Consider the following 25,622-nt stretch of genomic DNA (forward strand, 5'->3'; position numbering starts at 1 on the left):
CTTCATCTCTAACAGTTCCATTTGATTCTTTTGTAAAGTGTATAATTCCTCTTACAGATCTTGCAAGAATTTCCTCACCTCCTGGAACTCGTCAGCTCCTTTCTCCTTTCTCTTCAGTTCATTGTCTCTCTTCTCTTCCATCTCTGTTAGCTTTGCCATTATGAGTGTTCTAAATTCTTTATCAGACATTTCCATGATTTCCGAGTTATTCAATGTGGATGAAGAGGAGTTATTCCTTTCCCTTGGAGAAGAGGTATTTTCTTGCTTTCCCATATTTCTTGTGGCCCAATGGTGATTTCTAATCATCTGATGATGGTGTGTTTCTTCCCACATTTGAAGTTCAATCTGAGTGTCCAGGAGCATGCAGAAAAGGAAACACAGAGAGAGAAAAAAAACAGCAACAAAAACAACCAAGAAACAGAGAAAAAGAGAAGAAAAAACTAAAAAGAAAAATATTATTACTATTTAAAAAGCAAAAATTAGAAAAATCACTAGTTCTCTGGAGCCATAAAGGTGTCTTCTGAAGTCCTGCTCCCTTGTGTCTCCTGGGTTGGGAGGGGGAGAGGGGATTATTAACAAGATAAAGGGAAAGGAGAGGCTGAAAGCCCAGAAAACACTTTACTTTAAAACAATTTTTAAAGGAAAAATTACAAAAAAAAAAAAATAGAAGACAGAGACAGAAGGAGAGAGACAGAGACAGAGACAGGAGGCTTGAAAGTCTTCCTACCACTTGGGTTTGTGGGCTGAAGGCTGAATTATCAGTGGGAAATCTTCATTTTGCTTATTCCCCTGAAATCACTAGTTCTCAGGAGCCATGAAGGTGTCTTCTGAAGTCCTGCTCCCTTGCCTCTCCACTCAAGTTTGTGGCCTGGAGGCTAAATTATCAGTGGAAAATCTTCATTTTGCTTATTCCCTTGAAATCACTAGTTCTCAGGAGCCATGAAGGTGTCTTCTAAAGTCCTGCTCCCATGCCTCTCCTCTTGTCGTTACTTCTAAAGTATCATTATCACTTAAGATTTTCTACTGGGTCTTACTATTTAAAATTCTAATAAAGAAGTACATATATTATTATAGTACAATTTAAAAATATTTTGAGAACTGTATTCTAATATAACTGGTATCCTTTGCAAACCAATGTATTTTATTTTATTATCTCTTTTTCTTTTTGGGGGGGAGGGGCTGATAGGCTTCCCAGACTACCAAAAGGATCCATGACCCAACGTGTTTAATAGACCTGGCCCTAGAAGGTTATCATAAAGGATGTTCCAAATTATTTTCCATTCTCATGATTAGAAATATTCAAGTTACAAGCCCTGCTCTTGCATGACCTGATAAAACAACACTTGCAAGTTCCATGAGGTCTTGGACCCTACTTGATTTTTCCTTTACAGAAGACACTGCTGTCTGACTTAATCAGAAGCCTAGTCCTACAGACAGGACATTGTGTTGGCTTTTGAGTGACCCTTTCTGGCAAGGAGTGGGTTGTAGATTGAATTGTGTCCTCCAAACATACATGTTGAAATTCTAACACCTGGCACAGGTGAATACTACATTTTTTGGAAATAGGGACTTGGCAGAGGTAATCAAGTTAAAATGAGGTCAAATTGCAGTACAATAGAGGGACCCTTAATCCAGTATGACTGATATGTTTATAAGGAGAGGAGAAAAGATTTCAGAGAGAGAATAATGTCACGAGACAACAGTCAGAGGTTGGGGTGGTGCAGTTGCAAGCCAAGGAATGCCAAGGATTGCCAGTACCAACTAGAAGTGAGGAGAGGCAAGGAAAGGGTTCTATTCAGAGTCTCAGAGAAGAGACCCTGGCCCTGCACACACCTTGGTTACAGACTTCTAGCCTCCAGAACTGTGAGAGAATCAATTTCTGTTGTTTCAAGCCATTGAGATTGCAGAACATTGTTACTACAGCCCTAGGAAATGAATCCAGGCTGTCTCAGAGTCCCAGTAAAGGGAGAGAGGGTGCGGGGACCCTACTGAGGTCACAAAACTGGTTGTGTGGCTTTTGGAATCCAGTTGCTAATAAGGCTTGTACACGTGGCAGAATTCAATCTGAGACAAACACTGATTGTGATATACCATCTGGTTGTGAGGTTGTAGGGAAGGAAATAAATAACTCTCACCCACTTCCAACTGGCAGAGCCTAGAGATACTCAAAATAGCAGTACGTTTGTTGGGCCTAGAGATTGGCTGAGCTTCGTTCAAAACAGAAGGCCTCTCTCCCTTTCTGTGTTACACTTGGCTAAAGCTGCCTTCATCTCACAAATACTTCAAGTAAAATGGTCTCCTTACATTTTTACTCATTGCTCCTTCTTTCCCTGGAGCTCAAACTCACATTCAGGGGAGGAGGCTGAGTGGAGAGAAAATTAACAAATCTGTGCCAGTCTCATGTCACCCTGCCCTCCTCTTCTTCAGGATTTCTCCCCCAAGAGAGCTGTATAATTCCTTACACAGATATATATGCATGTCTGCCTGTGGGTCTGCTAGACCTTCTACCTACTCTATTTCCCAAGAGTGGGCAAGGTTTCACCCAAGTGAAGACTCTCTGTTCTGTCAATACAATATCCTTGTTTACCTGAGAATATAAACCATGCCATCACATGTTAGGGTACTAATTTAGACACCCATTTTAGAAGACCCTTTAAACTAGCAGGTAAAAGTGTTTGGGGCTTTGAACTTCTTGGCTCCCTTGTTTAAACACTCAAAAAAGGGATGGTGGAGGACCGGAAATAAGTTAAGGGCAAAAACAGCTCATTGCTTGGTGCTCAGCCTACTCTAGCTACCACTCCCTCACTCTGAGTCCCCATTTGCTTCATGCCTGACTCCCAGTCTTCCTATATTTGAGATGGTCCATCTCCCACTAAGATCCCTACTTTCTGCTTTTCCTGAAGATGTGCTACGAAGTCTTCTGCTCCTAATAGATTCATGTATCAAATCCTTAGAATATACTAGAACATTAATAAGAACCACTCTTTTAATAAATAGTTTCTCCTGGACTAAACGCAAAGTCAAATATTGACACAGATAAACTTATGTTCATATAATCTAATCTTCAAATGTTAGAAAGATGTCCTATAATTTTCTCTATTCCAGAAAGAGAAAGTCTGCAGATTCTTTGGTGTCACATAAACCTTCAAATGCAAATGTCCACTTTTGTCTCCCAAATCAAGATTTCTGTTGAAGGGAACCAGCAGTTAGCGTAATGGCTATATCGCTGGACTCCCACGTAGTCGACTGCGGTTCACGTCCCGGACCCGGTGGCTTAAAATCACACCGGGCGTGTGTGCGTGCGTGCCCAAGATCTCAAGAGGAGAATGGAGGAGGAGGGACTGTGGCGTGACCATCCTCCCTGGGGGGTGATTTCTCGCTTTCTGTCTTTATGTTTCTCTCTGTCTGTCTGGCGAGCACACGCGCCCTATAGAGAAAACCTCTCCAAAAAAAAAAAAAACCCAAAGATTTCTGTTGAAGAAAAAACAGTTGCTCAAAATATCTGTGAACTAGCCCTACATGTAACTGAATTACCCTGCTCTTTCTGGTCTGTCAGCCACTGAAAGAGTTTCCATTTATTGACTGACTGAGATATAATTCCATGCCATAAAACCTATCCGTTCAAAGTGTATCATTCTGTGGTTTTTAGTACAGTCACAGAATTGTATAATCATCACCACGACCTAATCCCAGAACATTTTCATCAACCCCAAAAGAAACCTGTGGCCCTTAACAGTCACTCCTCATTCTCCCCTCCCACCACCCGCTGGCAGCCACTAATACTTTTTTGTTGTGGCGTGACCATCCTCCCTGGGGGGTGATTTCTCGCTTTCTGTCTTTATGTTTCTCTCTGTCTGTCTGGCGAGCACACGCGCCCTATAGAGAAAACCTCTCCAAAAAAAAAAAAAAACCCAAAGATTTCTGTTGAAGAAAAAACAGTTGCTCAAAATATCTGTGAACTAGCCCTACATGTAACTGAATTACCCTGCTCTTTCTGGTCTGTCAGCCACTGAAAGAGTTTCCATTTATTGACTGACTGAGATATAATTCCATGCCATAAAACCTATCCGTTCAAAGTGTATCATTCTGTGGTTTTTAGTACAGTCACAGAATTGTATAATCATCACCACGACCTAATCCCAGAACATTTTCATCAACCCCAAAAGAAACCTGTGGCCCTTAACAGTCACTCCTCATTCTCCCCTCCCACCACCCGCTGGCAGCCACTAATACTTTTTCTTTTCTTTTCTTTTTTTTTTTTTAAGAATTATTTATTTCATTTTATTTGTTGTTATTGTTGTTGTTTTTTAAATTCACTACAACTCACACATGCTCACCTGAGAGAGACAGAGAGCAAGAGAGTGAGAGAATGAGAGAAAGAAAGAGAAGTAAGAAAGCAAGCCACCAGGTCCAGGACTTGAACCTCAGTCAGACATGTGGAAGTCCAGCATCTTCACCACAATACCACCTGCTGACTCCCACCAATACATTTTCTGTCCCTAGGGATTACCAGTTTTATTTTTTTCACCCCTTTTCCAGTCTCAAGAGTCCAGTTCAGTTCTACCATACAGCACTCCTTTAGTGAAGCCCACTGTGCAGGAGGTTTTCCACTCTGACTTTGAAAGAACAACCATATTAAGTTCTCTTTCCTCAAAATGTAGAGAAAGAGGAGTGGGTGGCCATACTGGCCCTCAGGAGGGACTGGGAGTCAGGGGTTAAAGAAATGTGGCAGCAGTGAGTGTGAAGAAACCTCCGGCACCCTGACATGCTTCGTTAGTAATAAGCATTCTGATAACCATGGAGAATATTTACCAAGCCCAGAAGCCTTTGTTTCTAACTCCTGAAGAGTTGCTGTAGGCAGTTGCTAGCTTCCAATGCAAACATAAACAAACTTCAGTGTCCACCGAATGACCTAGAAAGTTGATTCTCTTGAGCACGGTCCACTTGGGCCCCATTTGTCCCAACACCATTTCTGGATCTGGTATTGCCCAATTAATATCATCTGTCTTCCATCATGACAAGGCTATTATTACATTACCAGCTAACTAAAGTCCTCCAAGATGAAAACAGTTTTAAAAGATACCTTTAGAGGATACAACTGAATCTTAAAAAATATAAAAATAGGCATATTCATTTTGCTAGAACATTTTCCTGCTCTATTAAATTATTAGTAAATTATACACATACACACACACACACACATGCAAAAGGTGCACATGCTTGCTGGAGAGAAACACTGTAATTGGCTATTCTTTGATGCATTTAAAAAACTATGTTGGTCTCTTCTATGTTAGACACAGCTAAGCATTGTGCATTCAAAGGGGAAGACAAGGGGGAGCAAGGGAAAGGGCCACAGTAAACAGTTCAGCGTGAGAGTGCAGCCTGAGAGACGTAGTGCCCTAGAGATGAGAGGGAAGCTTCACCAAGGAAGTGACATCACTATTGGTCCTTGATGAATGATGAGGAAGTCCTTGGGGGGAGAACAAAAGAGGGGAACTTGAGACAGAAAGAAAATATTTCTGGAAAGAGAGTGTGTGTGTGTGCGTGCATACACAATTTCATGTTATTATAGTTAGTCAAATAAGCAATGAGTAGCATCTACTTTGTGTTCAGCTTATAGGAAGCCCAATGAAATTCATGTTGCCACCTTCAAGAATTGAGAATCTAGGTGAAGAGACTAAACGCAATTTAACTACTTGGTGACCTTATAAAGCAATAGACTATCCTCAGAGTGGTGCAGCGTCTAGGTGACACAGGATTGTTGAGTGGTCTGGGTGTTCTGAGTAGCACAAGAGTGGAGAGGTAAGAAAAAGCTTCACAGAATGGGCAGACAGGTGGAGTTTGAAACAGGACAGAATAGGAACAACACCTGCAATTACATGCCTCCAAAGGGCAGTCAATAAAAGGTGAGACTGAGGGCATCCCAAGGCTGAGAAGCCTCACACCTGGGAAGACCTGATATGGTCTTGGAGTCACGGTGCCAAGGGGATGCTCAGCTTTCATCCCCAAGGTCAATATATTTTCCAGTCAATTAAATCGGTGACTTTCCTCCCCTGCCCCCCACTTCTCTCTAGATTAGTCAATCAACAACTGTGTAGCAAGCAGGATTGAGTAACTGCTTTGTCAACTGAGTGTAGCCCACAGACCACATTAAAGTCAATATTCTACCCACAGCGATCAGATTCTGGAAAAATTAGCAGCCATGAATGTGCTTCAAGAATACACAGTCCCCTGCCTTACTTTCAGTGAGCGAGTTGGAAAGAACCCTATGGGATGTGCTGTTTGAGGTCCCAGGCACTGAAGGCTTGTCAATAACAGCAAGCCAGAGACTTGATTAGGTTGATAAAGATAATTTCCAGTTAATACTAACTAAAATTATTTTGATTTCTAAGGATTAATTTCAGAACAGTTTACACATTCTGTGACATTTAATGAAACTATAAGTAGTCATGATACACATTTTCCATGAACTTTTTGAATATCCTTTGTCGAAAGAATTGCTGGGGGGTCAGCAAGTGGCATGGAGGTCAAAGTGGCTGGATCTCATATGGCTGCTGTGTGGTTGAGCCCTGAACTTGGTGGCTTAAAACTCACACTGGGCACGTGTGCGTGCGTGCCCAAAATCCTGAGAGGAGAACAAAGGAGAAGGGATTGCGGCGTGATCATCCCCCCTCAGGGATGATTTCTTGCTTTCTGTCTCTCTGTCTCTCTCTGTGTGTCTCTGACAAGTGCAAGCACTCTATAGCAAAAATAAAAGAAAATCTCTCTTAAAAAAAAAAAAAGAAAAGAAAAAGAAAAAGAGAAAAGCACACCAGTGCATGAGTGTCCCAAATCCTGAGAAGAGAATGGAGAAGGGTTTATGGTGTGGCCATTCCCCTTGAAGGGTGATTTTTCTCTCTCTCTGTCTCTCTCTAGTGAGTGCATGTGCCCTATAGTAAGCTAAAAACAGCAAAAAAGAGAGAAAGAATTGTGATTTGACGTCTTAAATACAAGAACAAAGTCACAGAAAAAGTCCTCTGTGATTGCTTCTTAGGATGAAAGAGTACATCTTATACCACTAGAACAAGTAGCTTGCTGGGTATCTCTACCAACTGAGGAACAGAAGGTAAAATACACTTTGTATAAGTAACAATTAAGAAAGTGCCACTTAATACATTTCTAAAAGCTATTTTCTCAAAACTATTTCCTGTTCCTTGCAGGTTTTTTTTTTTTTTTGGATGGCATGTTTGATTATTTTTCAAGAGAGGAAGAGAGTAGCTAAAGTAAATAAACATGTGATCAAGTATGTTCCCACTCCAAAAGTCATGCCCTTTAACAGATATACAGAAAATAAGAAATGCATTGTTTTATGATAAAAGGAATTAATATGTGTTTTCATATTAGCATCTAATCAGAAGAGTGGTTTTAAATTTCCAAGTAGTTGGGAATTTTGGTTAAATAAAATAGTGTTCGACTCTTCTTAGTTTGTTATTGGGATGTGGTAGTAGCCCATGAGGCCTTCATTTTATTCAAAAGCAATGCCACATTGCAAAGGCATTGGTTAACAAGAAGTGTGGAAGGGAAGGGAAGTTAGAAGATAGACCCAATTTATGTCATCAAAATGTACCTTGTTGAAACTCCATTCAAATTTAGCGGAGTTTTCACTGTAGCACTAATATCCAGCTTTAAATGAACACTGTGCAACTGAGATGACAGAAATGCCATTTGGAGAAAACTAAAGCCAACAATTGGTCAACACAGCATGAAATTAACAAGGCAGGGTGAGGAGTCTGGCTACCTGGGTTCACAGTCTGGAGTAACTACTTAGGGGAGCAGCCTTGGAGACCTTACGTTCTGTGGGTAATTATGCCATTTCCTTTTCGGAGTTTTTCTAAGTATTAAATGAGATACTAGAAAAAGGAACTTAAAATTCGTGGAAATATGGAATTAAAGTATGAATTAGGGCAAGGTGGTGGTATCATAGTAACACAACTGGAGCTATATGCCACCTGCTGACCTCCCTGAGCATACTGTGTGTGTGTGTGCCCATAATCTGTGCCTGTTGATAGTTGGGGTGGATTGCAGCACAGGGACCCTGTTGGCAGTATCTGTCTCTATTTTCTTCTCTCTCTTTCACAGAAGAAATAAACTTTTTAAAAAGTACACATCTATTTTGGTGCAAAAAACACTTGAAACCCATGCATAGTCTTTTCTTTTAAAAAAATTCACTTTTTCATGAATTTTTAAGAAAATGTTTATTTAGCTTTATCTATTTGTTTATTTTAATTTGATCAGAGAGGGACAAAGTGAGAGAGAGATGGGGAAAGTGAGAGAGCAAGCCACCAGGTCCAGGACTTGAACTGCAGTTGGCCATGTGGGAGTCCATCATGCCACCTGCTGGCCCCAAATCATCCGTGTTGAGACAGACAGAGAGATACAGAGAGAGAGATGGACTTGATGCCACAGTCCTCCAGGCTCCATTGGTTTTTGCCATAAGGTGGGTGCTGCTACTCCCTCCATGAATTTTTTGAAGACCTCTCATATTTGAAGTGCTAAGATATTATCTGGCATTCAATAAATTCTAGCTGTAATTTTTTTTGAGAGGTTTTTGCTATAGGGCGCATGCGCTAGCCAGAAAGACAGAGAGAGAAAGAGAGACCCAGAGAGAGAAATCAACCCCCTCCCCTGGGGGGATGGTCACGCTGCAATCTCTTCTCCATTCCCCTCTCGGGATCTTGTACTTGGCATGAGTTTAAGCCACAGGGTCCGGGACTCGAACCACGATTGACTACATGGGAGTCCAGTGACATAGCCATAACGCCAACTGCTGGTCCTATCTAGCTTTAATTTTTAAGTTAATTCAGCCTGGCAAAAATGTAGAACAGTTATGCCTAAAAGCTCTGTTCCTCACGAAAGTTGTTAGATTGAGAGCCACAGCTTCCATTCCCAATAATAAATGATGAACTCAAGAACATCCAGTATATACAAATGTCTGGACTCTGCCTTCCCCAACCCTAGTCTCCTTTCCCAAGGTTATCCCTGGTGACCAAAACCCCTTGAACCACAGTACCAACACAGGTTCAAGCAGGGATTGCTGCCTGATTTAGTTCTACCCCACCAATCCTTCTTAAGGAGCACCTCTGTTTTAATTCCATCTCAGACTTTCTCTCACATATATGCGATTCCTTGAATCAACATTCTCTTTTTCCTCTGGCTCCAGTTTTGCAGTGGGTTTAGGAAAATTCCTCCCCTAATTTATCACCCTCCTCTGCTAGAGATTAGAATTATTGTCTAAGTCCAAGTGTCAGTGATTCACTGATAGAAAGAAAAAGAAAAACCGTTCAACCTGAAAAGTAAACAGCATAAAGGTCAAATAACAAGGGAAGTTCTGTCACAAGGTACTACATGGTTGCCAAGAGTCTGATACTGACAGATGAGGCTCCAAGGCTAGACAGGTGGAGAGAAATAATTGGGACCAGAGTGTCCATGAAAAAGAGGAGTTTTAACTGACCCTAAATGACTTTAGGGATTATAATTCCCAAACTGGCAATCCAAGTCAAAGCGGTGGCCTGAGTAAAGGCATCTGTGCTCAGAAGCAGGGACCAGATTAGTCTCTTTGCCATGCGGTGCAGGAGAAAAGAGGTTGAAAGTATAGTCTGGGTCCTCAATGGTAGTCAGGGGTTAGAGATTATGGATGGGAATGATATGATAAACATCAATTGCTGAGGTTGAGGTAGGATCAAAATTACAGTAATGTACTGCTTAACAATGGGGAATACATTCTGAGAAAAGTACTGATAGGTGACTTTGTTATTGTGTGAACATCACAGAGTGTACTGATATAAACTTAGGTGGTACAGCCTGCTACACACCTAGGCTATATAGTACAAACTATGTGCTCCATATAGGGCCATTGTATGTAGTCTGGTGTTGACCAGAAGATCCCTACAGGGTGCATGACTGTATCTGTAAAAATGCATATTCGAAACAAATTTGTTGAGTGGCCCCATAGCCTAGTGGTTAAGGGAGTCAGAATCCTCATGGCTGACTGCAGTTTGAATCCCGACCCTACTGGCTTAAGAAATCTGCTGGGTGTGTGTGTGCATGTACAACTCAAATCCTGACTAGGTAGAGAAATAGAGAAGAAAAGATTGTGGGTGTGAACATGCCCCATTGGGGGGGTGCTTTCTCTCCCCAACCCTCTCTGGTGAGCACACATACCCTCTGGCAATTAAAAAAAGTGTTAAAACTTCAGTGCAGTCACGTGCCACAAGTGTGCTAATGTTATCCTTATTCCGTATCACTCAACAAGCAAAAAAGTAAGGCAAACCATCCTGTGACTGGCTCAACGGAAGTCCTTAACAGCTATCCAATACTTCTTAAACTTCTGCTCTCTTTATTTTTCTACAATTCAAGTAATGATTAGTATTTTCATAAGGATATATACTTATGGGCACACACATAACACACAGCAAGAGTCATCTACAGTGCACTGCATGAATGTGACAAGAATCCCAGGGAAGGCAGAGGCGAAGGTCAGGGCAGGGGTGCCCACATGACCACAGGTGTGTCCACATGACCACATTACACGTGGCTGTGTGATGCTCCATGCTCTGTCTCATCCACGTGTCCCAGGAGTATGAGTCAGGTAGGGTGTGGTCAGCAGGGATTGCAGTGGCATTGACAAATATCAAAAGGCTGGTGCAGTACCCCTCTTCTGAGCAGAATCTTTAATACTCTTAAGTTATTTTAGGGTGTGTAAATGGCAGGCATTATTTGCAGAACAAAAGGTATTCAATCTAATAATTCTAGAATGATTTGTGATCTGGGATCAAAGTTTTCAGTAATTTTTAAATTATAGAGGCATTAATAAAAAGGCAAGTGGGCCAGCCTCTGTCCTCTGGTTAAGGTGGCTGGCCCTACAAGACCGATAGTATGGTTCAAGTCCCGGACTGGAGGTTGGAGAAACACAACAGATGCACATTTATGTATGCCCAAAATCCTGAAAGGAGGGAGAAATTGGAGAAAGGATTGTGGTTTGACCTTTCCCCACAGGGGTATGCTTTCTCACTTTCCCTCTTTCTGTCTCTGCAGAGTACACACATTCTATGGCAAATATGAGAGAAAAAAAGAAAGAAAGAACAAAAGAAAGAGAGAAAGAAAATAAGGAAGGGAAACAATGCAGGGAAAATAAACCCAGATAGATAAGGTAAACTTTTCCGTTGGCGACAGAATTATTTAGGTCTAATATATCTATGTTTTATTAGCTTTTCAACTCAAAAAAGAAACCTGTAAGTTATCAGGATAGTTCTTCATTTTAAAATTCTAAAACAGTTTAGTATTCCAATATACTAAAAACAATACTTGTTTGAAGGATCTTATATTAAGCATTTAAAGATGCTTTTCATAAGTACAACTTTACTTCCTAATGACCAAAAAATGTGAGATTGTATTACGAGCCCTTTGCTTACTTGAAAAGGTAAAACTAAAATAAAATTTGAAATAAAGCTGAATGAAGAAAATAATACCTTTAAGAATATTCATACCTAATCAATTACAACTTCTGCCCCCTCTTTTTTTGGAGGGTAACTGCAGTCCTTGCCTCCAAACTCGCAGAACTGCACATCTGCAAAATTGCATCTGGATCACTGTTCTTGCTCATCTCTGCCCGACCCGTGAGCGTCTACAACTAACCGTCCCACCTCTTTAAAGCTTCTTTCCCTCAAATGTATGACAGATTCTCTCTTCAGTGTCGAAGTGCAAATTAAAGAAAATTAACGCAGGGTACTCCGGGGTGAGTGCTCTGCACGCTAAGTCCGAACGCAAGTTCATCCGTAACGTTTCCAGCCCTCTGCTTGCCTGCCTCCCACAGTCTGCGCACACCCAGGTTCCTCACCCGGGCTCACCTGAGTGCTTGTTTGTTTTTCTAATTGTTTTTCAATTAACTGTTAACTGTCCCAGTGACAGTAAGCACAAGGGCAACTCCATTCACTCTGTCCTTCTGGCGCGGCCCGGACAGCGACCCCTCAGCGACCCCTAAACCATCTTCCCCTCAGCGACCCCTAAACCATCTTCCGACCCCTCGCCCCGGAGCCCCAGAGCCCGGCTTAGCTCCAATCCCCTCCCACTGCGCGCTCAGTGGGCGGGGCCCCGGGGAGCCGCGCCAGGATTGGTCGTATCCTAGCAACCGCGACGCTGTCGTCAATGGGCCGCGCCAACCGAGTGCGCCACGGGTCACAGAGAAATCGAACGGCTGGAATCTTTCGCGCCAAGTGCGGACCCTCGGCCCGCGCTAGTCGTTGCTTCTTCCGCCAGCTGGATGCTTGACCTCGCCCGCCCTCTCGCCCCTTAGAGGGTGGGAGGGCGGCTGCTGACCTGGAGCCGCCTGGTCTGCCATCGGACAGATTGCCTAGTAAGTGTGGGAGTCCTCCCATGCCTGAGCCGCCGCCGCGAGGACTCCCGACCCCTCCCACTCCGTTGCACCTGACTCCAGGCCAGAGCTTGGCGGCCCGGGTACAAAACTGGCTTTCCTATTCACTGTGTGTGCCATAGGCCAACAGTATTAAGATGATGGATGCGCTGGGGCTTTGGATGTAATCCAAGAACCAGGAGAAAATAGTTTCTGATAAGTAGTGACAAATAGGAGTAGTCTAAAACCAAAAGCGCTACAGCTTTTTACAACATTCTGTCCTGGAAAGGCCTCCAGCTCCCTCCCATTCTTCCACACGTGTGTAGTTTTCACAATCACATCACTTCCACTGTTTTCATATGGGCATAAAATTTCATAATTAGGTTTAATTTCCACTTGGTAGAGTTTTTCCTTTCATCTTCTTGGGAGCGCAGTTTCTTTCTTCTCAACTATGACCTTCCTCCTAAAACATTACAATTATTCTCAGGGCTTTTTTTTCTTTTTTTTTTTTTTTTGGCTCTATTTTTTTTCAGCCTTGGGAGAGTCCATTTCAGTCTCTCTTTTGTCCACATTATCATTTTTTTTCTTTCTTTTTTTTTTCTTTTTGAGAGAGATTTTCGCTATAGGGCGTGTGCGCTCGCCAGACAGACAGAGAGAGACATAGAGACAGAAAGTGAGAAATCACCCCCCAGGGGGGATGGCCACGCCGCAATCCCTTCTCCTCCATTCTCCTCTCGGGATCTTGGGCACGCACGCACACGCGCCCAGCGTGAGTTTTAAGCCACCGGGTCCGGGATGCGAACCGCGGTTGACTACTTGGGAGTCCAGCGACATAACCACTATGCTAACTGCTGGTTCCCCACATTATTTGAACTGGTGATCACAGCCTAGACTTGCCCCTGGAAGACAGAAAAATAGGGGGAAATCTTTCTGGGGAAGAGTTGCATACATCATCCAGCTTCATCTCAGTATCTTTTCTTCCCAGAAATCACAAAATATATCTACCTAATCCAGACTTTTTTGGAAACTAGCAACACATAAGAAGTTTGGAGTGCTGATAATAAAGCAGAAGGTTTACCGAATGTCTAAGCTGAATGAACTGACTTTCCATCCTACACTGTCCCTCAACCTTTGCCTACATGGAACCGTCTCTTAGAGATGAGGACTTCCTTAGGACTCTCACCCCAGTGCAGCCATGAAGTATCTCTTGGCTGCCCAGAATGGGTGCACAGGCTAGTGTACGTAAAACCCTTACAAACATGACCAACTCTGCAGAAATAAGCATTAATGCGGTTTATTTCTAAGTACAAATGTGTATGACCGAGGCCCAGAGAAGAGGCAATAATGCTTTTCTAGGAGTAATCAGGTACAGGAGATCCTTTTATTTGATTTTGAGAGTGAGAGACAAAGTTTGGAATTTAGTGAAGAGTTTTCCACTGGGCTGGCCCCAAAAGGCAGGATATCTGGAAGAGGGGGTAGGGGGCAAGTTTTAAGGCCATAGGTGGGTTTTATAATTCATTGGTTAGTGATTGGAAAGGAAGGGCTGTGTTTCAGGAAGGGATCAACAAAGATTGTACTGTAACAGAGGTAAGAGGGCTTGTGAACATCACAAGATACTGTCCCAAGGACAGGATGTAGAAAAGGTCCTGTTATCAATGAGTCAGAATGGTCTCTTAATGTTCGTGAGTGTGACTCACCCATGGCAAAGATGCTCTGTCAGGGATGTAGGAAGAGTCCTGTTATCAAATGGGCCAAAATGATCTTTTAATGTTTGTGGGTGTGACTCAGTCGGGCCCTGTTGAAGGGATTTTGGAAATAGGAAAAAGCAGCCAGACTTCTGTCCTCAGGTGACTGCCAGCAGGTGACTTTTAGGACTTTTAGGCCTAATGGAGAAGAAAGCATTTGAAGTGGGGCTTGCAACCTATGATTTTACATAGAAGCATCTGAGACCAGCTGAGAGGGGAAGGGAGAAAGCAGGTAGGGTATGCTTGTGTTGCTGGGGGTGTGGAGTGGGTAAAAGCCAGGTCCTTGCTCCAGGGAAGCTTCCTTGCTCTGATAGAATTGTTTTTATTTTATTTAATTTATTTTTCACAAGAGAGATTTTTTTGCTATAGGGTGTGTACAGTTGCCTGAGAAACAGAGAGATAGAAAGTGAGAAATCAACCCCCAAGGGGCATGGCCATGCCGCAACCCCTTCTCCTCCATTAGGAGATGCCTTTTCTTTTCTCATCCTTGTTTTCTTTGGCTAAGCTCCACTTTTCAGTTACTTTCATTTCCGAAGATACAGGTATCCTAGGCTAAACCCTCCTAGACTTGAGATAGGAGTCAGAATGACTCATACAGGTTTCAGACCAATAGAAACTATCATACTTTTTTTTTTTAGAGGTTTTCACTATAGGGCGCGTGCGCTCACCAGACAGACAGAGACATAGAGACAGAAAGCGAGAAATCACCCCCCAGGGGGGTTGGTCATGCCGCAATCCCTTTTCCTCCATTCTCCTCTCGGGATCTTGGGCACACACGCACACGTGCCCGGCGTGAGTTTTAAGCCACCGGGTCTGGGATGCGAACCGCGGTCGACTACGTGGGAGTCCAGCAACATAACCATTACACTAACTGCTGGTTCCCAAAACTATCATACTTTTTATTAATTAATTTTTTAAAATAAAAATGTCTTAAGTGTGAAAGAGACTGGGGCGTGCACTTCAGCTAGGCTAGAGAATCTGGTGACCTTTGCTTTGTGAACAAGAATGTATCTCTGGCTTAAAACAAACGGATGACTCCTCTGAGCTCCTCTTTAAGTTTTCACAATTCTCTTTGAGAAAACCTTACTATGTCAGTTTATGTAAAAATGTTCCCCTTTTAACCTAAGACATATAGCTCCCTCAAAAAGAAGAATGTAGGAGGTGGTGTGTTTGGAAGAGAAAGGTTAACTGGAAATGATGAAATAGTTAAAATTCTTTCTTCTGAGTTTCCTTTTCTTGTTTCTATAGGAACAATTGACCAAACTTGAAAGATCTTCAGCTGCAGTCTTTGTGGACAGATCCCCAAAAGAAAGTTGGAGCATCTAAAGGGTCTTAAAAAATCCATGTAATACATAGTATGCATACCCCATGCATCATCATGTTAGCTTTGCAATAGCCCTGAGAGCTAAAGTGTGCCGGTGGTATTGCTATTGTGGAGAGAGCTGCAGTCACTTGCATGGCTGAATTTGGATTCTAAATTTTTACATCTGTGATACGCTCTCTAGATAAGATTGTAACATTCTCATCCAATTGAGCCTTTGTAGAAAGAATGCAAGATCTTCACCAATAATACGAATTTGTGTTTGAAATGGACAGTATGAGTTCACATAAACCTTGAAAGGGAAACCATTATCTTTAATCATTTGAGAGTAATAAACCAGTAAGCCTATGGAGCCTGAACGCAGAATGAAGGTTAGTGTTGTTTGTCTTCAGTGAGGACCCAGGAGCCCTTCTAGAATGTAGTCATAGGCTTATCCCATAGGACCAGGCTGGAAGAGTTTAATTGTAAAGATAGACAGACTGGTAAAGACATGTTTTTGACTCCTGCTTCTGTTTCTGGCTGTGGTAGAATTTGTGAACAAGTTATTAAAATTCTTGAAGCTGGGCCAGCAGGTGGCATGGTGGTGGGGGCACTGGACTCCCATATGGCTAACTGTAGTTTGAGTTCAGGACCTGGCGGCTTGCTTTCTCATTTTCTCTCTCTCACTGTCAGTCTCTTGTGCACTGTCATTGCATGTGCCCTATAGAAAATTAAAAAATAATAATAATAACAAATTAAATCTGTAAAAAAATTCTCAAAGCTTCCAGTTCCTCATATATGAGCAGAATATTAACAGTGTGACAGTGATATGGTTATAAAGAATCTGTGAAGTAGTGCATATAAGAGGCTCTGTGCATGGCCTATAAGTAAAAGTTATTGCAAGTTTTAAAATTATTATAATAAAGGCCACGGTGGCCGGCTGCAGTTGCATAGCAGTAATACAACCTTCTGCAATGCCGAGGCCATGTGGGGAAGTTCTGCTTTAATGTCTGGGTCCTCGTACACACCACATGTGAGTGCACATGCCCATGATTCAGGCCAGCTGAGGCTGGATGGATTGTGGCATGAAGACTTGTTGGGGGTTCCTCTCTTTTTTCTTTCTTTCCTTTTATTTTGTGGGGGAGGGGGTGTGTGCGCATGTGCACCTGCTGGAGAGAGACAGAGAGGGGCAGGGAGAGGCAAAGTGAGAAATAACCTCCTGGGAGGATAGCCAAGCTGCCATCCCTTCCTTCTCCATTCTCCTTCTGGGATTCTGGGCACATGCATATATGCCCAGCATGGTTCTCAGGCTGTCAGGTCTGGGACACGGTTGGCCATGTAGGAGTCCAGCACCTCAACTACCACGCTACCTACTAGTCCTTCTTTCTTTCTGCCTCTTTCCTTCTCTAACCCGCTATATCTCTTTCTCTCATGGAGGAAATAAATAAACTTTTAAAAAATATTTATTTATTTACTTTCATTCACTGTACATCATTACAACATACAAAGTGAGATTTTCCATCCAGAGTACACTGTATATTGGCTCAATCAAGAGCATCAACATACATGTTATCGTCAAATAATTTTCCATTTTTTGTTTCCTGTATGTTTTGCTTTTTTTTCCATCTTTGACCTATCTCTTACCCTCTGCCATCTCCCACTCTCCTCCCACGCTGTCTCTGGGATCTATGTTTGCTTTCTATACTTCCCCCCACACACATTTTATTGAGTCACTAAAGATCTTAATTAATCTAAATATTTTCATAGCAAGCACAGCTTGAACAAACATGAACACAAGTCCAACTTTAGGCATAAGCCTCAGTGAGTAGAACAAACATCCTATAAAGTAGCATGTAGCTGAGGCTACTGCAGTCATCAAACAGGTATTTTTAATGCATTTTTTTTAATTTTAAGAAAAACAGTTTTAGCTTTTTTTTTCCTGAAACTTTTTTTCAACTTAATTTACATTCTTTCCTTAAGCATCATCACAGCATACAAAATGTGATTTCCCATCCAGAATATACTGCATAGTGGCTTAATCATGCATATTATTATAAAAAAATTTCCATTTCTAGTTACTAGAATTTTTTTTAACCCCTATTTCTGACCCTCTGTCCTTTCCCACCCTCTTCTCACACTATCTCTGGAGTCTACAATTGTCTTCCATTCCTTTTACACTCACATTGTATTGATCACACAATTTCTTAAATAATCTAACTACTTTCAATATCAAGTTCACTTGGTACTATTAAGAAAACCAGTTTTAACTTAAATCAAAGAAATGCTAAGGAACTTTGCTTAAAGCCAGGAAACAGGTTAGGATTCTGTTCAAATGGTAGGTACATGAACCTATCCATATCTCAAGACAGGACACAAATCCTTACAACCAGATAACAAAGTCTACAAGAAAATCAGCAATGTTTTAGTCAAAAGTCATAAAATTATACTTCACCAATTCAGTCTCATGTTCTTTATCTTCTGTTGTGGTTCAGTTTTCCTGAGTAAATTCTGGGATATAATATTCAACTCCAGACTTGTCCCTACGATTAAATAAACTTTTTCTGAAAGACCATAGGACACAGTAGAACTAGATGGCCTGGTTTAGAATCTCAGCAACACTCCCGAGTAGCTATGAAATGGTGGGCAAGCTAGTTAATCCTTTGTCTTGGCTTCCTCATCCTTAAAATGAGAATAAGAGTAGTACCTGCCTCATAAGGTTATTGGAAGGATTAAGTGCATATTGCATATAATGTAATGTTAAATACATGTTTGTTAATAACAGTACTTTGACTTTTTTTTGGGGGGGGCCTATAAAACCTCCCCTGGGTCCAACTGATTTTTGTATTTGACTGAATGTTCATGTTATAACACTGAGCCTTTCAGGAAATACAGTCTGAATATTAGAAATGGGCAAGTGGGAGTGTTTTCATAGTTGAAAAGTGTTAAAGCCCAAATTATCAGTTTATATGCCTTGCACTCTCTGGATACAGAGGTAAGCGGAGCCTTTCTACACTTCCTCCGAGTTCTCCGCCCTGCCCTGTTGCGGTGAGCGGGTTGAGATTGCGTTATAGTTTGGCCACTCCTTTCCTCCTGTGTACTCTAGCTATTTCAGGCAGGCCCAGATAAGTTTAATATGTTGCATGTTGCCTTGAGTCCACCTGATCCCAGAACAGCTGACTACATGAGCCAGGATGTTTAAGTCTAATTTTAGAGCAGAGTTCTAGAAAATAAAGCATTCAGAGGTGAGTACACGTATTCCAGCCAGGCTGAACTTGAACTGTGGCCTGGTTTTCCCCCTGCCACTAACTTCCAGTCACCTGTAGGGCAGGTGTGTTTCTTCTCAGGATTTTATCCTCTTTTTTAAAGAATTTTTTATTTTAGTTATTGTTATTTTTAAAATTTGCAAAATGGCATGTGTGGTCACGAGAGAGAGACAGAAAGAGAAAGTGAGAAAGCAAGCCACCAGGTTCGGGACCTGAACCACAGTTGATCACGTGGAAGTCCAGTGCCTTAACCATCATCCCACCTGCTGACCCTGGATTTTCTTATCTTTTCCTCATTGGAGGCAAAATGTCATTATAATTGGAATACAGATGGGTATTAAAGGGTCTGGGGAGATACTTTATTTTCCAAAATGCAAGAGCTTTGTATTTTTCTAGTTATAAAAATAATCCTATTTTTTAAATTGTTCAAATAATGCAGAAATTTAAACAACATACAAAAGACAGAAATCACGTAAACTTCCTCCACACAGAGAAAACTACTGTGGACCTATTGTTGTATAGCTTTCTAGATGTCTTTTTAGATGTATCAGTATATATACCTTTGGATACTGAATTTTATTTATTTATATTTTAAAGAAATATTTATTTTATTTTATTTATTCATTCATTTAATTTAACCAGAGAGAGAAGCACAAAAAGAGAGGGAAAGTGAGAAAGCAAGCCACCAGGTCTGGGACTCGAACCATAGTCAGCCATGTGGGACTGTTTAGTGCCTTAACCACCATGTCACCCGCTGGCCCCATGGATACTGAATTTTATGGATACCTCTCAGCACTATATGTGAATACGTTCTTTGCCAATAAATGCACATCTGTATTATAATTTTAAATGATAAATTGAATCCCCCATCATGGGTGTACTGTAATTTATATTAAACCAAACTTATGTTGATGCTAGATCGTTGCCAACTTTTCTGGAAGTCCAACTTTGACAAGCACCTAGAAGAGAGCCTTCAGTCCTGACTCAGAGATGGAGAAATCAGGCTCATCTTCAGCTGCCTCTGAGCTTCAGCCGCGGAGGCAGGAGGGACTGAGCGACACAATAGCAGACTTGACTGAGCAGAGTCTCATCTCATCTGAGAAGTGGCTTCAACTGCATGGACTCAAGAGCAACAAGCTGACCTTGAAACAGATTTTGTCCCAGATTGGATTCCCACATTGCGAAGGTATGGTTCAAATAGCCAGCATACTGCCCATTAGTCTCTGAGGAGGCAGCATCGGCTCTGAAGACCTGTCAAAAAGCTCTGAGGTTGTTTTGATCCCACATCCCTATCAGTAAAAAATACACATATACCTTTTATATATCTATATCTATATCTATATCTATATCTATATCTATATCTATATCTATATCTATATCTATATCTATATCTATATATATATGTAGTATAGATATGCAGTTGTCAATTTACATATTAAATGTTAATAATGCTTAATTTCATTCTTTTTTAACAGATGAAATTAAAAAGTAAAGCTATTTGTATTTATCCATACCCTAGCAGATGCCTTGCTGATTCCCTCGGATGTACAAACTCCCTTTTGGAGACCATCGATTAAGCGTGTGGTTTCAGAGAGACTATACTATTTTCCTGTTTGGTCTACTATATGTTATGGTCTGTATTTTTTCTAAATGCATTGGCTAGAGTATGGGTTCTTACCTCTTAGTGGCGCTCCCGCCCCCCAGGAAACATGAACAATGTGTGAGGGTGTGTTTTTTGGATGACATACTGACTCAGGATGCTATGCAGGGGTGCTGAGGGGCTTTCAGTGTGTGAGAGCGTATTCAGCAGAACTGCCCTGCCCACCATGTCAGAATCACCCTGCCTGAGGAGCACTCCTTTAATGGGGGGCGATTTCCATTACTAGGATTTTTCTCAGTAGTTGTGCATTATTTACTTAATTAAACAATATTCATTGAACAACCATTTATTTTATTTTATCTATTTTTAGAGAAAATTTTGCTGTAGGGCATGTGTGCTCACTGGAGAGACAGAGAGAGACAGAGAGACAGAAAGTGAAAAATCATCCCCCCATGGGTATGTTACGCCACAGTCCCCTCTCCTCTCTTCTCCTCTTAGGATCATGGCACACACACACACACACACACACACACACACACTTGCCCAGCGTGTTTTAAGCCACCGGGTCCGGAACTTGAACCACAGTCGAGTACAGCAATGTAACCATTATGCCATCTGCTGGTCCCCTTGAACAGCCATCTATGCCATTTTTTAAAACTAGATTATGTTTTTAAATTAATTTAAAAGGTATTTTGTTAGAAGGCATGCACTCTCACCAGAGAGAGACAGAAAGAGAAAGTGAAAAAACACCTCTTATAAGGAATGGTCCCACTGCAATCCCTTTATCTCCATTTTTCCTTTTGGGATTTTGGGAATGCACATACATGTACCCAGAGTGTTTCTTAAGCTGCCTGTGTGAGTCCAGGACTTGAACCGTGTGATTGGCCAGCTGCCTTACCCAGTCTTTACCAGTTTCCTTGGCAGCTTTATTCTGCGGTAATAAGAATGATCTAGGGGAGATAGTGGTTATAGATTGATCCGGAGACGCATCTGAATGGCAAGGACTTATCCTCCACGACTCAGAACTTGCTTTCTATACTTTCACAGGGCTGCTACAGCCCTGTGCCATCTGAATGCCTTCTGAGTGGGGGTCAGCCAGAGACAGGGCCCGGGGGATGTCCATACAAGAATACAAACCGAAAGTAGGTTTATCTCGTGTTTCAAATCATTGCAGTACAGTCACTAGTATTAGGAAGAATATCAATTATATTTGTTTGAGGATGTTTTCATCTAGGTTCATGAGGAATATTGCTTTGTGTTTTTCTTTTTTTTTGTAATGTTGTTCTCAGATTTTAAAATCAAGACTATGCCCAAAATCCCAGGAGGAGAATAGAGGAGACAGGATTACAGCATGACCATCCCCTCAGGGGGTAATTTCTCACTTTCTCTCTCACTGTCTCTCTGTCTTTCTCTGACAAGTGCATGCGTTCTATAGGAAAAAAAATTAAATAAATAAATAAAATCAGTATTATGCTGGCATCATGATGCTTTTTTTAGAAATGTTTCCTTTTTTTCTATATCCTAAGATGTTTGTACATAGGTATTATTTCTTTGATAGAGCTCATCAGCAAAAGTTACCTGGGCCTGGAGTTTTGTTTGTGGGAAGAGTTTGATTTTAAAAGTTCAATTTTTAAAGTAAATATAGGACTATTCAGGTTTTCTGATTCATCATGTCAGTTTTTGAAAGTTGTATTTTTTAAGGAATTCATCCAATTATTGGTAAAACATTGTTCATAATATTCCTCTTTTTCTTCTTGTTTCTTCTTTTTTAAATAGCCTTTTAATGTCTATAGGATCTGTAATGATGTTAGCCCTTTTATTCCTGCTTTTGATAATTTGGATTTTCTCTCATTTTTTTCTTGATAAGTCTTATTAGAAGTCTATCATAACTCTTCAAAGAACCAAAATATGGGTTTGTCCATTTATTTTTCTAATTTTGTTTTTCTTTTTTATTGTTATCTACTTTAATTTTTATTATTTCTTTTTTTCTTAGAGTCTTATATTGCTTTTAAAGTAGAAACTTAAATAATTGATTTTAAACTTTTCTTATATAATCATTTAAACTTATATAAGTATTCCAATAAGCAGTGTTTTAGATAGGTGCCACAAATCTTGGAAAGTAGTGTTTTCACTATTATTGGGTTAAAAATATTTTCTTTTTTCTCTGATACATTTTTCTTAGAAATGTATTATTTAACTTCCAAATATATTAGGACTTTTAAAGATAACTTGTTTGTGTTAGATTTCTAATTTAATATCATTGAAGTCAGAGAACATAGTCTGTAAGATGTTAGTCTTTGAAAATTTACTGAGATTTGTTTTATGCCCCAGCATCTATCTTGGTGAACATTCCACACACACTTGAAAATAATATGCATTCCACAGTTGTTAGACAGTATTTATAACTGTTAGTTAGGTCAAGATGGCTGATAATGTTGTAGAGATTATTTATCTGATGTTAATATCGTCACTGCAGCTTTCTTATGCTTAATTTTTATGTGGTATATATGTTTACATTCTTTTACTTTCAAATATCTCTGGTTTCTATATTTAAAGAATGTTTCTTTTTCTTTTTCTTCTTATTTTTTTAATAGCCGGAAGGAGTGTGTTCTTGTCAGAGGGAGAGAGAAATCCCTCACAATGGCACATGGTTCTGCCGCAATCCCTATTCTGCCACTTCTCCATCCTGTCAGGATTTGGAGCGTGCATGTACATGCACTTAGCATGCACTTAGCCACCAGGGCCAGGACTCAAATTGTAGTTGACCAAGTGGGATCTAGCTTCTAATGCAAAGCATTTAGCCACTGTGCTATGGAGCTTTCTCAAGAGAGCTTCTTATAGACAACATATAATTGGATTTTGCATTTTTAACCTAATCTCATAATCTCTTTTTTTTAGTGGTAGTATTTGATTCTCTACATTTATTTTATTATTACTTTTTTTCTTAGATTTTTGCTATAGGGCACATGCGCTTGCTGTAGAGACAGAGATAGACAGAAAGCGAGAAATCACCCCCCAGGGGGGATAATGACGCCACAACCCTTTCTCCTCTACTTTCCTCTTGGGATTTTAGGCACACATGCACACTTGCCTGGTGTAAGTTTCAAGCCTCTGAATCCAGGACTTGAACCACGGTTGGCCATGTGGGGGGTCCAGCAATGTAATTATTATGCTAGTCCTGATTTTCTACATGTAATGAAATGATTAGTATAGTCAAACTTAGGTATACCATTTTACTATTGGTTTTTTATTTTCTCATTTTTTTCCCCACTATTTCTTTCTTCAGCTGCCTTTTAAGCTAAATGAGTTTTTCTCCATTTTCTTCTTATTGCCAAAATGTGCTCACCAGAAAGAGAAAGAGAAAGCAAGGAGAGAGAGAGAAAGCACCCTTGGTAGGTGTGATCACACCACAATCCTTTTTCCTCCATTTCTCATTTCCTTCAGGATTTTGTGCACTCACACGCATATACCTAGCATATTTTTCAAGATGCCAGGGCTGGCATTCAAACTATGGTCAGCCATGTGGGATCTGGCTGCCTTAATGGTTGAGCTACTGAACTGTACCAAGTCTAATTGAAAAATTTCTAGTGTTTATTTAGTTCAGTTTTCATTTTTCCATTTCCATTTCAATAGGCTTCTGAAGTTTACCATTTTGCATTATGTTCAGTGGTTACTCTAGTGATTGTATCCTTAACTTGTCAACATCTACTAAAAGTTAATTTTGTACAACTTCCTGTAAAATATAAGAATCTTACAATAGTATAGCTCCATCTGCTCCTCATTCATGTCTTGGTATTATTGTTTTAATGTATTTTGTTGTATTTTTTAAATGTACATAGTAAATCTCATATTCTAGTGTCATAATTTTTGTTTTTTAAAGTCATGTTTAAAAAAAACTGAGAAGGGACTAGCAGTTAGCGTAATGGCTATATTGTTGGACTCCCATGTAGTCGACCATGGTTCGAGTACTGGGCCCGGTGGCCTAAAACTCACGCCGGGTACGTGTGTGTGCACATGCCCAAGATCCCGAGAGGAGAATGGAGGAGAAGGGATTGCGGCGTGGCCATCCCCCCTGGGGGGTGATTTCTCGCTTTCTTCCTCTCGGTCTCTCTCTGTGTGGTGAGTGCACGCACCCTATAGCAAAAACCTTTCAAAAAAAAAAAAAACTGAGAAGAAAATTTATAGCCTTTTAGGGTTCATATATTTACCACTTAAAATATTCTTCTTTCCTGCAAGATTTGAGGTTCCATCTGGTGTTATTTCCTGAAGCATTTTGTTTAAGCATTTCTGTTGGTGATAGATTTTTCTCAATTTTGTTTATCTGAAATTGTCTTTATTTTACCCTCAGCTTTGTTTATTTATTTACTTATTCATAAATACTTTAAAAATATGATTGTAGATTCTCAGGGAGTTGCAACGATGGCACAGAGGGATCCCATGTACCCTTCACCCACTTTACTCCATCATTGTATCTTGTAAATGTATAGTATAATAGCAATACCAGGAATTTGACACTCATACAATGTGTATGTAAGTCTATGTAATTTTGACACTTGTGTAGATTCTATAACCATAATCAAAACATAGAACTGCTTATCACCACAAAAATATCCCTTGTGCTACTTACCCCATGCTTTTTTGTTTGTTTGTTTTTTCTGTAAGTTTTGCAGTTTTACATGTAACTTGTAGTCTGTCTTGATTTAGTATCTGTGTAAGGTTCGTTCTTTTGACTTGGCTATCCAGTGGCTCCTGAACTTTTTTATTTTGTAGAATATCCTTCCTCCTTTTAATTGCTTTTGCAACTTTGTTAAAAAAAAAATTAGGTAGTTATATTTATTGGGCTATTTCTGGATTCTGTATTCTGTTCTATTCATCTCTCTCTCTCCAAATACCACACAATTTGATTACTGTAACTATGAAGTCTTGAAGACTTGGCTATCCAGTGGCTCCTGAACTTTTTTATTTTGTAGAATATCCTTCCTCCTTTTAATTGCTTTTGCAACTTTGTTAAAAAAAAAATTAGGTAGTTATATTTATTGGGCTATTTCTGGATTCTGTATTCTGTTCTATTCATCTCTCTCTCTCCAAATACCACACAATTTGATTACTGTAACTATGAAGTCTTGAAATTGGGCAAACTAATTCCTAATATTTATTTATTTTTGAAGTTGCTTAGCTACTCTAGTTCCTTTGCCTTTTCAAATAAATTTTAGAATAATTGTGTTGATTACCTACAAAATGAGGGTGTTTTTGTTGTTGTTTTTAAGTTTTTGCCATAGGGCACATGTGCTCTCTGGAGACAGACAGAAAGACAGTGAAAAGGAAA

The 25,622-nt window shown here is 40.5% G+C and overlaps 1 protein-coding gene and 1 long non-coding RNA gene across 2 annotated transcripts in view; one reads left to right on the forward strand and one right to left on the reverse strand.

The window, feature by feature from the left end:
• Nucleotides 1-12,050, reverse strand: part of LOC114005698 (uncharacterized) — an 18,406-nt gene extending 6,356 nt beyond the window's left edge. The window contains exon 1 of the long non-coding RNA XR_003547538.1: nucleotides 11,886-12,050. This is a non-coding gene — a long non-coding RNA (uncharacterized LOC114005698). The remainder of the gene's footprint in view (nucleotides 1-11,885) is intronic.
• Nucleotides 12,051-12,222: 172 nt separating this feature from the next.
• VWA3B (von Willebrand factor A domain containing 3B) overlaps nucleotides 12,223-25,622 on the forward strand; it is a 288,347-nt gene continuing 274,947 nt past the window's right edge. The window contains exons 1-3 of the mRNA XM_027767524.1: nucleotides 12,223-12,391; nucleotides 15,382-15,478; nucleotides 19,615-19,882. Of these exons, the coding sequence (XP_027623325.1) occupies nucleotides 19,687-19,882 (196 nt within the window). The 5' untranslated portion in view covers nucleotides 12,223-12,391; nucleotides 15,382-15,478; nucleotides 19,615-19,686. The remainder of the gene's footprint in view (nucleotides 12,392-15,381; nucleotides 15,479-19,614; nucleotides 19,883-25,622) is intronic.

This window comes from Tupaia chinensis, unplaced genomic scaffold, assembly GCF_000334495.1.
Source record: "Tupaia chinensis unplaced genomic scaffold, TupChi_1.0 Scaffold144276_1, whole genome shotgun sequence".
Lineage (NCBI taxonomy): Eukaryota > Metazoa > Chordata > Mammalia > Scandentia > Tupaiidae > Tupaia > Tupaia belangeri.